The sequence below is a fragment of the Brachycentrus maculatus genome, unplaced genomic scaffold, assembly GCF_059751285.1.
Source record: "Brachycentrus maculatus isolate JH-2025_06_01 unplaced genomic scaffold, ASM5975128v1 h1tg000328l, whole genome shotgun sequence".
NCBI classification, from domain to species: Eukaryota; Metazoa; Arthropoda; class Insecta; order Trichoptera; family Brachycentridae; genus Brachycentrus; species Brachycentrus maculatus.
In genome coordinates, this window is record NW_028281077.1 from 1,247,717 (window position 1) to 1,264,260 (window position 16,544).

Genomic DNA, 16,544 nt, shown 5'->3' on the forward strand with positions numbered 1-16,544 from the left:
TCTGGGTATTTTCAGGGATTACGACCCGAGCTTTGGACCCATGCAAAATGTTAGCAAAATAACCGGTTAAATTATAAACTGCATTAAAATTGAAAGTTCTATTTGAGGCTTTGAATAAGTTGGAGATTTTCAACAAACCAATATTCACATTAATTTACCTAATAATTTTTATTGGATTTTTTATATTTTTGCATATCTCTCATTTATTAAAAACCTTATCAAAATAAAATAAATAATAGAGCAAGAATAACAACAACAAAAAATATTCTCAATATTTTTAATATTTAAAGCATTTACTTTGTGGTTAGTCATTAAATTTTTTTTTTACAAAAATGTAAATAATATTATTATAGTGATTGTCCTGACGAAGAGACGGGTACGTCTCGAAACCGGTAGACATAAAAATCTCGGTGAGTGGTTATATACTAATATTATTAACATTTTTATAAAAAAAATACTTAAGTAATAACAAAAAACAATTAATACAAGTACAAACACACATTTTGAAAATCAATAATGTTATGAGCAATAATGCAATTCAGAATTCATTTCTATTATATGATTGAAGAATTTTGAACAGTAAAGTCGAATTGTTCAATTTTTATACGTTACTATGGAATAAATTTTATGTTTTTCTCGTGTTTTTAGGAATATTGAATGAAAATAAGAAAATATCTCTCACAAATTACCCACCGTCAGACAACCACTCAAATGAGAACTTCATAAAGTTTCGGGTAATATCAGAATATCATGTACTAAGTAATATTGATTCCGATAAGTTTTCTGATAGAAACGTATTACATCAAAGAGACTTCGCAAAGAATAAGTCACAAGAAAATTATTTATAAAAAAATATAATTAGAAGAAAAATAATTATGAATAAATAAAACAGCCGTTTAAATTTACAAACCACGTTTTGGTTAGACTATTAATTTTTTTTAAATTTTTTAAAGTATTTATTTAGAAGTCACCCAGTGAAAGGATGTTTCTGCCAGTGTCAAGAATTATTTTTATTTACAACCAAAATTATAATAGAAAATAATAATAACAATTTAAACAAAATTTCATAGTTTAAATAAGTTTAGTTTATCATTTTATAAATTATGCCCGCAATTCTATTGGGTTAGCGGAAAGCTCTTAAAACTCGGTTGGAAGTAAAAAATAAGTTGACGAATATCTACTGGGTCACAGATTATTCAATATACTTATCTAGTAGTTTTAAAATTTTGAGATTATGGTCGTCAATCATGGGTAAAATTGATGAATGTTACACGTGCGCAAAGTGATCACTTAATAAAGCCTATGACGGCTGTAAGCCCTGTTCTTCATCTATGTTGGTATGTCAATGAATTAATGAATTTACCCAAGCTCGTAACACGTAAGAACACTGCTGACCTTATTTTCCTTCATAAATTTTTTAATAATTATGTAGATTGCTTAGAGCTTTTATCACTTATAAATTTTAGATTCCCAGTAGCACACACCAGAAAAAAAACTCTATTTAAAATCCCTAAAATGCATACCAAGTCCTATCAAAATTAATTTTTAAATCGATCCTGCGATATGTGCAATGTAATGCTCATTGAAATAGACATCAATAATAATGAGTTATTATTCAGAACTGAAGATGGAAGCTTAGCTTCTGAAACTAGTAGTCGTAAATAAATAAACTTAAGTGGTATACAAATAAGTATTTCGTTAATTATTTTATCATGTCTTACCAAAAAGTAAATGCCGAAACAATAAATAAAAGACATCGATAATGTTTTTTTCAAACGTTTTAGAGAAATATTGTTGATGTCTTTTTGACTATTTGATTATTTGATAAAGAAATTTACGTGACAATATTATATAGTTGTACTTATGTAAATGCCAGTTTTTTGAATAACTTTTTGGTGAAAATTTGTAATTATGTTTTTAATTTTATTATATTTAATTATTTATTGTAAATATTCTGTTGGTTTTCCAATAAATAAAAATAAAAATCATACATTAACGACATTGTTCTTGAAAATGGTTGATTATTCAAAGTTAAGTTTCACCTATCCCAAGACTCCAGGAGATCAGGAAAGTGACGTCGGGCGTCAAATGGTCCACCCTTAGTTCTGTTAAATAGAGCTGCCTCCCATCCACCCCGGAATGCATTAGTTTTATAGATTGAAGATTTTTATTACGGGATCAAAACTTGCGCGAACCGAGGTTCCGAATTGAATTTTCGAAATAGACTGGCGCTTTTTGCTCGTATAGAGAGAGTCATAAAACCTGCATTTGCAGCTGCAGTCTAATGCGGAGTACGGAAGAGGATACTGGTATCGGGAACGGAATGGTCAATGTCTGTCAAATATGGAAAATAAAATATTAAATAACGTTAATATATCGGTTTTCTGTTGACGTTACATTTGGGATTCCGAAAGGGGTTTACAAATGCCCTCTTTTAAAAATGGACCATCCCTTGCAAAAAACGAATAACGAAACGTTTGAGATTATTCCGTTTTTGTGTCGAGGTTAAAATGATTTAATTCGCCAATGATAAAAAACACTTCAAATACAAATCATTTCGTAGTTGATGTTAAAACAATAATTAAAAAAATATATTTATTATTTTGGCATTCACTTTGTTGTAGGACATGATTTAATTATAAATACATAAAACACCTATTTTTTACAACTTAAGTGGTAACAAACAAGCATTTTATTTAAAATTTAAGAAAATATTACAATTATGTAATTTTACTCCTTGTTAAAAGTACTTGACCCATTAAAAGCATGAAAATGAACATCTGAATATTTAAACTGAAAACAGTTTTTTTAAGTTTTAAAATTAAGAGCTTTTCCTTATTAATTACAACTATATTACAGTTACAAATCACCATTCACTCTTTACATTTTTCTTTTTTTTTCTTTTAACTTATGTATTGGAAATGTAATTCGTTACCATGAAAATCGACCGGGTGTGACAAATATCATTAATATAATATTTTTGATTCGCCATTAACATACATACATCGTCCACACCCGTAAATTATTACAATTCCTAACCTGATTACACTTGCAAGTATTTGAAATACTTGATTATGTCAAGTTTTTCTCTATCTTCCTCTGGTATTATTTCCAACTCTACCCTCTCCTACTCCTACTGTTCTTTCATTACTCATGCGATCCACATGTTCAAACCATCTCAACACACCTTACTTAATTTTATCGATAATGCTTATCTCGGCCTGAAATCCCTTTCTTTATCACAATTCGAAATATCTATCATACATCGTTTTGCCGTACATTTATTTTCATTTTTATATGCTTATGACACTTATTTTGAATATGTCCTAGCATGACATCACTTTCATCTCCCTTCTTAAAATAATGCATTGCCCATCGATATTACCAAAAGTGGACCCTTCCTCTTTGTATATTTTATGTGTTTGGTAACGTCGTGAGACAAACACAAATGGCGCTGCTTAATGCCGCTAGACAAAAACTATTTTACGACTACAGAAGACATAATAACTTTATAAAATGGTTTCCTTTGTCAGCAACTTTTCACCTACGATTGATGAAAAGAATATAAATATTAAATATACTGTAAAACGCTAGCATACATACATATGTAAGTGCTTAAAACACGCTATAAAATTTAACGACTTCAAAGTTTATAGACGTTTTCTAATACGAAGTGTCGGACACTAATGAAAGGTGGAAATATATCTCCAAATATAAAAATAAAATACTCGTAATAGACGAATTTTTATTTTGAATGTGAACGCGTCTATGTAGTTTCGAAAACTATAGACGCTCTCATCAACAGGTGAAAATACAGACTATTTTCACGCATTTTAACCTGTTGATGAAAAAATCTGTAGTTGTACTAATATTTCTTAGTGGAACTGAATTTTATACAATATATAATAGCTCTTTCCCTTTGATTTTATTTGACCAGCGTCTGGGTTTCACAGCAGTTTTAAAAATTTCCTGGAGAGACCACACAATGAATGACAAGGCTTTCTAGGAGGATAAAAGAAACCAGGGATTTGTCAAACATTATATTGAAGAGGCGTGTGGAGTGGATGGGTCATATGTTGCGATTTCACAGTACATATATTACAGGGAACGACTGAGGAATTAGCAGAGTACGTCTTCGCCGGGAGTATCTGGACTAAATGTGCCTAACCTAACCTAATCCTTATCATGGGCTATACCCAGGGATGGACTGCCAATTTTTCAACAAGGGGCTCGCGGGTGGAGGGAGAAGGGGGTGGGTGGAAGGTGTATCGTTTTGTTTTAAAACACTATCTGCAGGAAGGGTAATTTTACGGTTTCACACGACTGGTGGTGTTGGGCGGGAAGGGTAATTTTACCTTTTCACTCGACTCATCGTAAATTGTGTGTAGTCGTTATTTTTACGCATGACTTTTGCGGCATCTTTTGATTTATACAGTATGGTTAAATGTTATCACTTCTTTTCAGAGGTGTTTATCTCTATTATGAGCGCAAACCCGCCCGCAGATAGTGTGTTTTAACTATCCAAAATACAAAATAATTAAAAGTACTTCATATGCACATCAAATGACAAAATATAGATATGACTTCCGCTGAATTCGCATTTATGTACTGATTTAATCAGAGAATACTGATATCTCTTAATTTAACAAGGGGCTCGCGCGAGCACCTGCGAGCCTCCTGCTGCCCACCGCTAGCTGTACCTCCTATACAGGGCTGAAGAGGGTCACTGAAGACCGAGCAGAGTGAAGGAAGAATTTCATGGCTGTGCTGCCAACTAATCCCCAAGAATTAAACTTGAAAAAAAGAAAATTCTCCTCCCTTTTCCTCTTCTATTATTATTTGTCATGGCAATATCGTGGCTAGCCCATTTAACTACCATGCTGGAGGTGCCAGATTCAATTCTCAGCAGTAAAAATAAATACAATTGAAACAGCACAAAAAATATTTGAATAATCTTAGATTGACAACAATGTCTGTATAAATTAATTAACTTTGTTTTGAATATTTTTTTAAAAGTGGTGAAAACAAAGTTAATTAACTTTATAAAGATATCATAAAATGTGCCATAAAGTATCTGCGGAAAACATTTAAGAAATGACAACCATGTCTTTAATTAATCGAAGATTAAGATAACACAGTACCGATGTAATGCAAAGATCCCTATGTATTATGGGATATGATATAGAAATTATTATTATAACCCTTATCCGCACCCAATGGTGCATAGGGCACTGCATCGAATTGACGCAGTGTTATCTTGATCATTACTGATCACTCTTGCGCTACGGGAACCAGTCCAGGGTAATATTAAATGAATATTACAGTGTAAAATCACTAATATTTATTTTCACCCCCCTGGGAATCGAACCCGGGACCTCCAGTACGGTAGCTAAACACGCTGACCATTACACCACGGAGGCGGACAAATAATGAATATATTTGATATATTCATTATTTGTCCGCCTCATATCATTATATGAATAAATAATGATACACAAATAGTCAGAATGATATATTTTTCTTAGAGTAGGTTATAGTTATGAGATATATTTACAAATAATTCATGAAATGTGTGTAAAGTTAACTCCCTTTCTAACACACACACACTCCCACTTTTTTATTTGATTTTTTATCTCTTGATGTTTTTGATCGTTATTATAATATTAATGTGGAATTGTGTAATTGGCTTTATTTTTATTAATGTAACTATTTTTTTATTTTTTTTAAATAATAATAATAAAACCCTTATCCGCACCCCAATGGTGCAAAGGGCACTGTGTCATATAAACGCAGTGTTATCTTGATCATTTACACATGAAGGAAAGGTGATCAGCCCTCCGTTTCGGGTACCAGTCCATGTTAATATTGAATAAATATTACAGTGAAAAATTCACTTATATTTATTTTACCCCCCTTGGGAATTGAACCCGGGACCTCCAGAATGGTAGCCGAGCGTGCTGACCATTACAGTACGCAGGCGGACATATTTTTATTATATACTTTTACTAAATATAAAGCTGTACGATTCCCAAATAATCAGAACACGTCTAAATAATAGTCAATGTTGCACCTCACCACAGCGTTTTGTACTACAATAGATCCACCGCGGTGGTTAGTGATGTGAGTGTGGTTATTAAGTATTGTTTTTTTTTATATTTACGAGTATTTGAATGCGATCATAACGTGTTTGATGAATGTCAGGCGTTGCGGTTCTGTGGGTATACTAAATAGTCTACTGAATCCATTTACAGATCTGCCAGAGTAACACCTAGTACGACACCTCGAATTAAAAAGTTTTTTTTTTAAATTAAAATATTAGAGGAGTGACTAATTAATTGTTACTTTTTTTACTATACCATGAGGGTGGTAATCTTTGATTAATCTAAGTTTATAATACTTAACAGTTGATGTTTTTGATGTCAAATAGTCAAATACATTAGTGACCCTTATTTACACATACCCTTAGTACGTAGTGCACTGCATCAAATTTATAAAATGATAATTTGACCTTTTATTATATGTTCAGGTAGGTACTTGTTCACGGTAATATTAAATAAACATATTATAAATAAAAAAACGAATGAAAATAAATAGGTTATTTTTAAAATTATTTTGACCACCATGGGAATCGAACTTGAGACCTCCAGCATGGTAGTCCTATGTACCACTATGCCATGGAGGCTATTAAATATATTGGGAGCTAGAAATACGCGATTTGCAATTTTAAGCACTGATTGGAGCGACAAGCTCTTTATTGAATAAAATGTATATAAAACTATGTAGTTTTTTCCACATGAATTTTATTTGACCAGCGACTGGGTTTCGTCGTAACCATCATCATCAGACTGGTGTGCCAGACAAAATTCTATTTTATTTATACAAGGCAATAGTTGAAATAGTTTTATGTATTAAAAAAATAACAATGATTTTTCTTCTAACAAAATTCATTTAAATGAATGAACATTGTATTTCAATAATAATTACTTGTAAGTTATGGTAATGTTTTTAAGTATGATTTGATATAATTTTATTTTAGAAATGGACATAAACATATATATATATATATATATATATATATATATATATATATATATATATATATATATATATATATATATATATATATATATATATATATATATATATATATATATATATATATATATATATATATATATATATATTTATATAAATATATATATATGTATATATATATATATATATATATATATATATATATATATATATATATATATATATATATATATATATATATATATATATATATATATATATATATATATATATATATATATATTTATATATATTTATTTTTATTTTTTATAAATATATATTTCTATATAAACACATACACATATATACACACAATAGTTTTGTAGGTATGTGAAGGGGTTAAGAAGTGTGTTAGAAAATTTCTCAGCGCAGAGGATGTCCAATACAGAGATTAAAATAATGTTACAGCCGTATAAACTTAACTCATATAATCGATAAAAGTCTCCACAGACGCGAACTGGTCGCATATAAAGGGATATTATAATACCAGTGGCGGTGCTCGTAAAAATTCCCTGCAGAATTCTCTGCCTTACCAGACACAAAGCAAAATTGGTGCCAAATGACATTCGTCCATTTTATTACTGCAAAAAATCGGTAATGTATTCCATGCCGGACCGGACCAAAGTACAGGGTGGAGAGAATGCGTGTTTGCTTTTTTATATATCTAACCCATACAGGGTGGTCTATTGGTAAGATAACAATCTACTTATAATTTTCCTTTGAAAAAATCTTTGGGACTTTGATTAGGGGTGGTTATATATAGATCGCAAGGGGGGTGGCCTGTCGTATCTGGATTATAAACAATATTTTTCAAAACCTTTACCCCCTCTAATGGTGCATAGGGCACTGCATCGTAGCGACGCAATGTTATTTTGATCTCTAATTACACGAAGGCAAGGTGATCAGTCCTGCGCTTCTTGTACCAGTCCAGGGTGATATTAAATAAATATGAGAGTAATGATCCTTGTTTACTTTGAACTCCTTGGGAATCGAGCCTGGGACCTCCATCACGATAGCTTAACGCGCTGACCACTACATTATGGATAAATAAAAATTAAAAATAATTTTGGATAATTTATAAAGCTCTTTTATCGTAAAATACTACCTTAAGGGTCCCAAGGTATTAGGATTAATAACTTTCCTGCCGCATTCACCCTGGGTATAAGAACATGGTGGTGATTATACACACTCGTTAGTTTTAACTTACATGCGCCACTGACGGTGATAGGGACTTTAAAAACATTAGTAATCATTTGTATATTTTTTATTCTTTCAACCCTTATCCGCACCCAATGGTGCATAGGGTACTGCAAATTATTAACGCAATGTTATCTTGATCGTTACGTATTTGAAGGCAAGGTGATCACTCTTGCGCTTCAGGGACTGGTCCAGGGTAATATCAAATAAATATTAAAGTGAAAAACACTAATATTTATTTTCACCTTCCCCACTGGAAATCGAACCTGGGACCTCCAGTACGGTAGCCGAGTGTGCTGACTATTACACTATGGAGACAGATATGGTGTTTGTATATACTAGTAAGGATTGACTTACATGCCCCACTGGCAGTTATAGGGACTCCTAAAGCATTATCATTTGTATATTTGGTCGTGAAAAACCATGCATGATCGATTAAATATGATAAAACTTTTTTTAAAGCTTTTTGTATGGATGCGTCTGAATGAAAACTAAAAGTTTCCATACCAGACCTGGAAATGTGGCACTAGCTTTCCGATAGCGAAAAATTAATTTTTAACATGTCCTTGTATTTCTACGATTACTCATCACAGTGAAGCGCTCTTATATTTAACGAACATGACGCTATATAAATTACCCAAATGTATTATTATTATTGTTACCATCACGCCGTTTTTCTGTAAGGGTAGCAGAGAGGCTAGAAACCTAGTAAAAATGTCACCAGTCATCAGTGGTGATATCACCAGTGTGATGATACCGATAACAACGAAATCCAATCACTGGTCAAATACAACAAAAGTGCTATACCGTTTTCGTTTTATTATATAAAATGCAGTTCCACAAAAACGAATCGTTTTGTTTATTAGATTCGTAAATTGGGATTTTTCTTAAATTAGAAAAAAAACATCAACAATAGATTATTTAAAAAAAAAAAATTAAATTATTGTTTAGAACCTTCCCAATCTATCCATTAAAATGAAAAAATTCATAAAATAAAAACTTTATGAATAAAACAACTTTGTTTTAACCACTTTTTATTGGTACACTTTATCCATCCGGTTTCAATAAGAACCTCGTCATCAGGGTTTATGTACTAAATTCAAAAATATTGAATTACTCATAGTTATTCAAGAAATGAAAAAGCTCGTTTATTGAAAATTTTGAACGTTTTAAAGTTATTTACCGATTGCTTAGAAATTTGGCACAACGTTGCTTTCGAAAAGGCACGTATTTCTATCTATCGGTATAAATAAAAATGTGAATATTTGTTCACAAGCATTTTGAAATAAAACGTGTTATCGTTGTTCTTTTTTCCATTAAACTAGACTGAGCCACAGCAAGGTATAGCTAGTATTAAATTAATTTCGTGAAATATTTAAAAAATATTTCATGCCATATATTATTATTTAGTTATTTATTAAAAATATATCATATTTTCGATGAGTAATATACATAACCCATTTTGGGACATAGAATTAAGGTTAACAAGACTAAAAAAATAAATAAGAAAACTTTAGAACTTTGGAAGTTCTAGTGATTCATGAACAAGGTTTCTAAATTGGTTCATATATATAGAACTTTCAAGAATTTGAGTAGTGTGGTTGTCAAAAATGGGTAGAATTGGTGAATGTTACACGTGTGTAAAGTGATCACTTAAACCAGCCTATGACGGTCGTAAGCCCCGTAAATGCCCAGACTTCCATATTCTTCTTCATCTTTGATGAGATATCAAAAAATAATAAGAAAACTAAATTTAAAATATAAAGCAAAAAAAGGTAAAATAAATTGTAGGCATAAAAAAGAACATGAGGTAAGAAGCATGTTTATCGAAGTCGATTATTGTTAAACATAATATGTTATTTTCCATAAAAATCATACATACATATTAATTATACATGGCAAAGAGCTATAGAGAATCCAGTTATTTGACCTACCCTAACGGGATGAATCAAAGAAAAACAAAATATTCATTTTCAACAGATCGTAAACGTGCCGCAACGCTTAAACCAGATAAAACTAGTCGGTATTCATGCATTTCATACGTTATTTACATTCTATTTTTTACAATGAATTAAAGTCGTATGTCCGAAACCAGTTTTTTAAATTTTATTTTAAAATTGTTTAAAAATTATTACAGATACATTTGTCTTAGAAAACACCTAATTGTAGTGACATGCTCTTAATACATATGTGTAGCTAGCACACGTTTATTTTTCAGGCTGTATAAAAAAAATGATATTTTGACCAACGGAGTTATTTTTCAGCTAATTGTAAAAAAACACGAAATATTCCATTAATAATTTTCCGGGTATTTGTGATATATTTTTCACATTTATTTTCCCTATCTGTACTATCCTACCTGAATCCTTGAAATAAATAAATATCCTACCTGAAAAATCTCTGAAAATTAAAGCCGTATAATTTCTTTATAATTAATAAAAATATTTTTAATATGGTCTTGTGAATCCAAGATTTCAAGAGGTTAAAATAAATATTACATACATACATTATATTTAGCAAAATATTATTTTGCAACGGGATTAAATATAATTTTACCGGTCGGTGTTGGAATCAACATTTTTATCACAATAAAACCTTTTTAATATGAAATTAATATGAGATGAAACATCATATTAAAATACGTAATCCATTTATTATGCCGATTGACAACCGGATTCGCGAGGAATATTAAGTAATAGGGTGTGTGAACCCTGTAGTGAACAAGAATTAATTCGGACATTAAGAACCCAAATCCCAAGTATCGTCGATTTTCGTTGCTCAAATATCATTTAAAATTCTGATGTTACTACTATCACTGACATAAAAGATTTTCGTATATTTTTTGACATTTAACGTTTTTCTCAAGTTTTCATAGAAAATATCCTGTCATTAACTTTTTGACTCGATCTGTAACGCTTCTTTTTTTACATTATTCACGATCATGATTTACGTGCAATTTTTACTTTTATTTCTTTGTTTCATTCGTCAAGTCATATTTTAAAAGAAAAATTAAAAGTTTTTTCAATTCCTTCAACGTATACGTTCCCTCCATTTAGGTTTTTATGTGCAAAAAACTCAGCTGTATGATTTTCAGAAAAAATGTAAATATTTGTGTTTATATATATATATATATATATATATATATATATATATATATATATATATATATATATATATATATATATATATATATATATATATGTTTATATATATATATATATATATATTGTATTTATATATATATATATATATATATATATATATATATATATATATATATATATATATATATGTATATATATATATATATATATATATGTATATATATATATATATACATATATATATATATATATATATATATATATATATATATATATATATATATATATATATATATATATATATATATATATATATATATATATATATATATATATATATATATATATATTTGTTTAAGAAATACGAACCATTTAAGTGTTATTCACATAAACTGCTAACGTCAATGATGACGGAGTTGAAGTTTAAATATATATATATATATATTTATATATATATATATATATATATATATATATATATATATATATATATATATATATATATATATATATATATTTATATATATATATATATATATATATATATATATATATATATATATATATGTATATATATATATTTATATATATATATATATATATATATATATATATATATATATATATATATATATATATATATATATTTATATATATATATATATATATATGTACATATATATATATATATATATATATATATATATATATATATATATATATATATATATATATATATATATATATATACCCACTTTGATAATTGTATATATTGTGTGCAAAATCCTTCAAGCCATTTAGTAAAGAAATCTCAGAAAATGAAATGACGAGTTTTCCTCGATCTTTAGCATCTATTTTCAACTCATTTAACATTACAAATCATCTCAACACTCCTTTATTCACTTTAATGATATGCTTATCTTATCTTGTATCGTTTCGTTATTTCACATCTTCGAAAATCTATCATACATAGTTTTGACCCTGTTCGTATTTCGACTGCATCCTGTTTACTATAATCGTTTTTGCCAATTCTATGTTTCACCTCCATACATTAGGTTTGGTACCAGGACTGTGTTGTGCTCTGATAATAACATAGATTCATAAATTATTTACGTTCGTATTACATACGTATCATATTTAAAATCAATATTTATTCAACTCTAAGCCTTTTCCAAAAACCAAGTCAATGTTTACTTATTTCTTTTGCGTAATACACACAATTACAAATTAAAATATTGTGCCTACACTGAGTTTTCCTGTGTCGAAGGCACATTTTGCTTGTAAAATATTTATTTATAAAATTATTTAGAAGAAAATTGTTTGTAATATGCAATTAAATACGACGTGGCTGAGTGATCTATCAACTTCCATTATCTGTGTATGAATGGCTCTTTCATAATTGGTTAGAAGCAGGTTCCATGACTTGCATAATAATCAAAGTTCTTTTGATGAAAAGATGAATGTGTTAGGTTTCAAGGATGATGTATCTGTTTTTTATTAAAACGGGGAGTGTTTTAACCTAATCTTCTGCCCCAAAAACCGTTTATTACACTGCCCCTGTTATTACTGGGTGCCTATTACTAACGCCATTGCTTATCTAACTAAATCTGCATAAGGGCTCATAAAACAGATGCAGCGTACAATGGGTCGTAAATAAAGTAACTATTCAAAATCGATAGCTTTGTGTGCAGAATGGAATATTTTGTGTGGGTTTATATGGTTGATACTGAAGTTTATTTGCAATTAAATTCCATGAATAAAGGCACGTACCCAACAATTTTCACATGAAATAGCATTGCCCTCTCTATAAAACACTAGCAGCGGCAAAATTCCACTGCCATTTTCATTGATTTTCTCATTTATATTTAGATCATTCAATAAAACAATGATTCTTCAGCTTCTGTATTGAACAAAACCTGTAGAAACATTGCTTCGCTATTTTGGTTGATTAAAAAAATATATATTTCATTAAAATAATAAAAACATATGAGTATGTACAGATGTTATGATATATATAGTAAAATATCTTTTTAAAATTCATTTCTTCATCTCCCTTGAGAATCTATTGGTGAGATGAAAATAAGCTTTTTTATTAAGCAAAAACTCTTTTATTAGTATGTGATTATGTGTCTGAATCCTGGATTATAATTGGAGATAATTCAGATTTGTGAACAAGTATTTGGACATACTCAAAGTGTCGTAAGCATATGCCCCGGACATGAAGTGGAGGGTTGATCATGTTGACTTTCTTTCATGTGTCAACGATCAAGATAACACTGCGTTTATACAAATGATGCGGGTTTGAAGAAAAAGAAGATACAGTGATTGTGAAACCACTGCACAATCAATTCCATTTTAAAAAAATGTTTCTTTACTGGTAACTAGTAAACAAAACCTTTTTTACGAAAAAGCAGTATAGAGAAGTATTTTGTCGAGAATGGATTTATCTGCCTTTGAAAATGAACTCCTGACATTACGTGTTATTATCAGGTGTGTTAAAGCCGCTAACATAGTGGCGCTTTTGAAGAAGGAAGTATTGATTATCTAAAAGAAGAGTGTTTACGACGTAAATATTATTGGCGTCGGTGCAACGGTTCGACGTAGCTACCGCAGCGTCGGCGTCAGTTAATTTTACGATAAAATTAAAATGCGAAATGGGACAGTAAAATCGGCCATAAATAATTTTCTATGACAATACGTATGCTTTAATCCCAGAAAATAATTTCAAATTTAATTTAATTTACATACATTCACAAGTCATAATATAGGTTTTATAATTTTATTTGGACGTTTAACTAATGGACGTTTAACAAATCATTTACTAAATAATTTAAAAAATGTTTTCAACGTAGTCCTCATGATTAAAAAAAGTATGGAAAATCTTGTCTGAAAAGTTCAGCACACATCCGGCGCAAACACTATGACTTGCCAACAATGTGTTTGTAACAAAAACCGCCATATGCAAATGAGAATGGTTTGCTCAAATTCTTCGATAGCAGTGTAAATGTAAGAATTAAATATGACATTACGTTTAGAAAGAGTAGTTAAAATTAGATATGAATTCGTATACCGAATATCCGGAAAGCTTTCGGCCGGAACGCTGAATATCCGGTGCAAATGTATGTGTTTTGGGCTTTTAAGATATAATCTATACGAGTATATACTTGTATAGCACAGCACGCCGAAAATTGTACTACATTTTGAGAGAAAAAAAAAACATAAATTAAAATGATATAATCATTGAAATCCATGAAAGTCTTTTTTGAAAAAAAGAAAAAAAAACAGTCGCAAAATTGTATAATGTATAAGGGTTTCAATATATATTATATGATGAGATGCCTGAATGTATGAAGAATGAAAAGAGTGAAAGAATTTAAAAAGAAATGTTTTGTTTACTGTAAGAAGATGTAAATATACATATGGTGTAAATTAAGCTTAAAAAAAATAGTTTCTATTTAATGATATATAAGCTAACTAAAGAAATAATATAAAATTTAAAAAATGTCTTAATAATATTGACTACCCATGGACGGAGGAGGTATGGTTTAATGTTTAAACTGAGGCTAAATGTGAATGTAAAATATTATTAGCCGCTAATTTTTAGGGATGGGTCAAACCGAAAAATCGGCCACTCTTCGATCTATATTAGGCCGAGTTTTCAAGAATTTGCCGTAGTAAAAACAATTACAAATATTTATTTTATTTTTCCATTTATTTGTTTATTTATACGGCACAAGGGTATTTTACAATTGAATATAAAAACAATAAAGAACAGTGCGTTTAATTTTTATAAGTAATTTACAAAAATATTGATTTATAGCTCAGTAGCTGTTGAGCTTTTATTGAGTGTTTTATGTAGCAATTTCTTTCGACTGATTAATTGTATATATTTGTCCGCCTCCGTAGTGTAATGGTTAGCACGCTCGGCTGCCGTTCTGGAGGTCCCGGGTTCGATTACCAAGGGGGGTAAAAAAATATAAGTGATTTTTTCACTGTAATATTTATTCAATATTATTACCCTGGACTGGTACCTGAAGCGGAGGGCTGATCACCTTTCCTTCATGTGTAAACGATCAAGATAACACTGCGTTTATATGACGCAGTGCCCTATGCATCATTGGGGTGCGGATAAGAGTTTTATTATAGTATTATTATTAATTGTATTAGGTTTTTAGTTCTATAAGTTGGATACTCTTTGTTGTAGGGTATGAAGGTTGGGACATGAGAATATATTGTTTCATATAATATGAAATGGAGTTCATCTTTTGATTGTTCGATATTAACGTCACAAAGAAATGACCAATCGATATTTGTCAAATGGAGTAATTTATGGCATCAAAAAATATGTAAAATAATGTTACCTCGCGGGTTAGGAGGGTGCTCGCGGTGGACTCAGCGGAGGCATTGGGTGTCTGCCGCCGTCGAATGTAGCAAGAGCGGTAGAAACCGGTAGTTGTAGTACCGACTGTAGCACTCCTCCAAACGATCTTGGTACTCGCGGTACTTGTACGTAATGAGATTAGCGAACTGCTTCCCTGGAAAACACATGGGAAAATAAATACACAATATAAACTAATAACAATTAGTATTGATAGTTATCATTACAAAAAAAACAACCATGATTGCGACAATCAGAGTTTGAAACGGGCACATACTTTTTCAATATCTTTCACATAACTCATATAATCTAAAAATCATAAAAATATATATAATTGAAAAACGTGACTTTAACTGAAGTTACTGTTATTTTTTCAGCTGTTTTTTTTGTGGTGTTACCATAACACTAATATAACAATGCTTTGAATATGTAAAATATTATTTTTTGCTATTTTTTTTTGGTTGCTGAATGTTCATTTTTTTGGATTTAAAAATAATTTTCTAACGAAAGCCTTACACTTCGATCAGTTTTTTTTTATCATTAGATCTTTTGATAAATATTAAAAAAAAAAGAAAAACAATTTGTTGTTTAGAAGAACAATTTACTGTTAGAATCAACAGATTTTTTAATTTCTGAGAACTTGCTGCTTTTGATATTTTAAAATATATTTTGTTTACAAAATATATACATTTTCAATAAAAAAAATGTTCATAAAACATTAATAAATAAAAACATAAAAAACATAATTGCGGTAAATGTTTTCTTCGAGAAACCACCACTAAATGCACATT

General features: G+C 29.6%; 1 protein-coding gene across 4 annotated transcripts in view; it reads right to left on the reverse strand.

Annotated features, from left to right (window-relative positions):
* Nucleotides 1-16,544, reverse strand: part of dsx (transcription factor doublesex) — a 240,136-nt gene that overhangs the window by 68,509 nt on the left and 155,083 nt on the right. For 3 of the 4 annotated variants that reach the window (XR_015838388.1, XR_015838387.1, XR_015838386.1), the window contains exon 6: nucleotides 15,773-15,910. Coding sequence is in view for 1 of the 4 variants with exons in the window: in XM_088268804.1 (XP_088124930.1) it covers nucleotides 15,768-15,910 (143 nt within the window). In the remaining 3 variants the exon portion in view is untranslated. Of the gene's footprint in view, nucleotides 1-15,736; nucleotides 15,911-16,544 lie in introns of those variants that run through there. The other variant, XM_088268804.1, reaches the window with a different exon arrangement.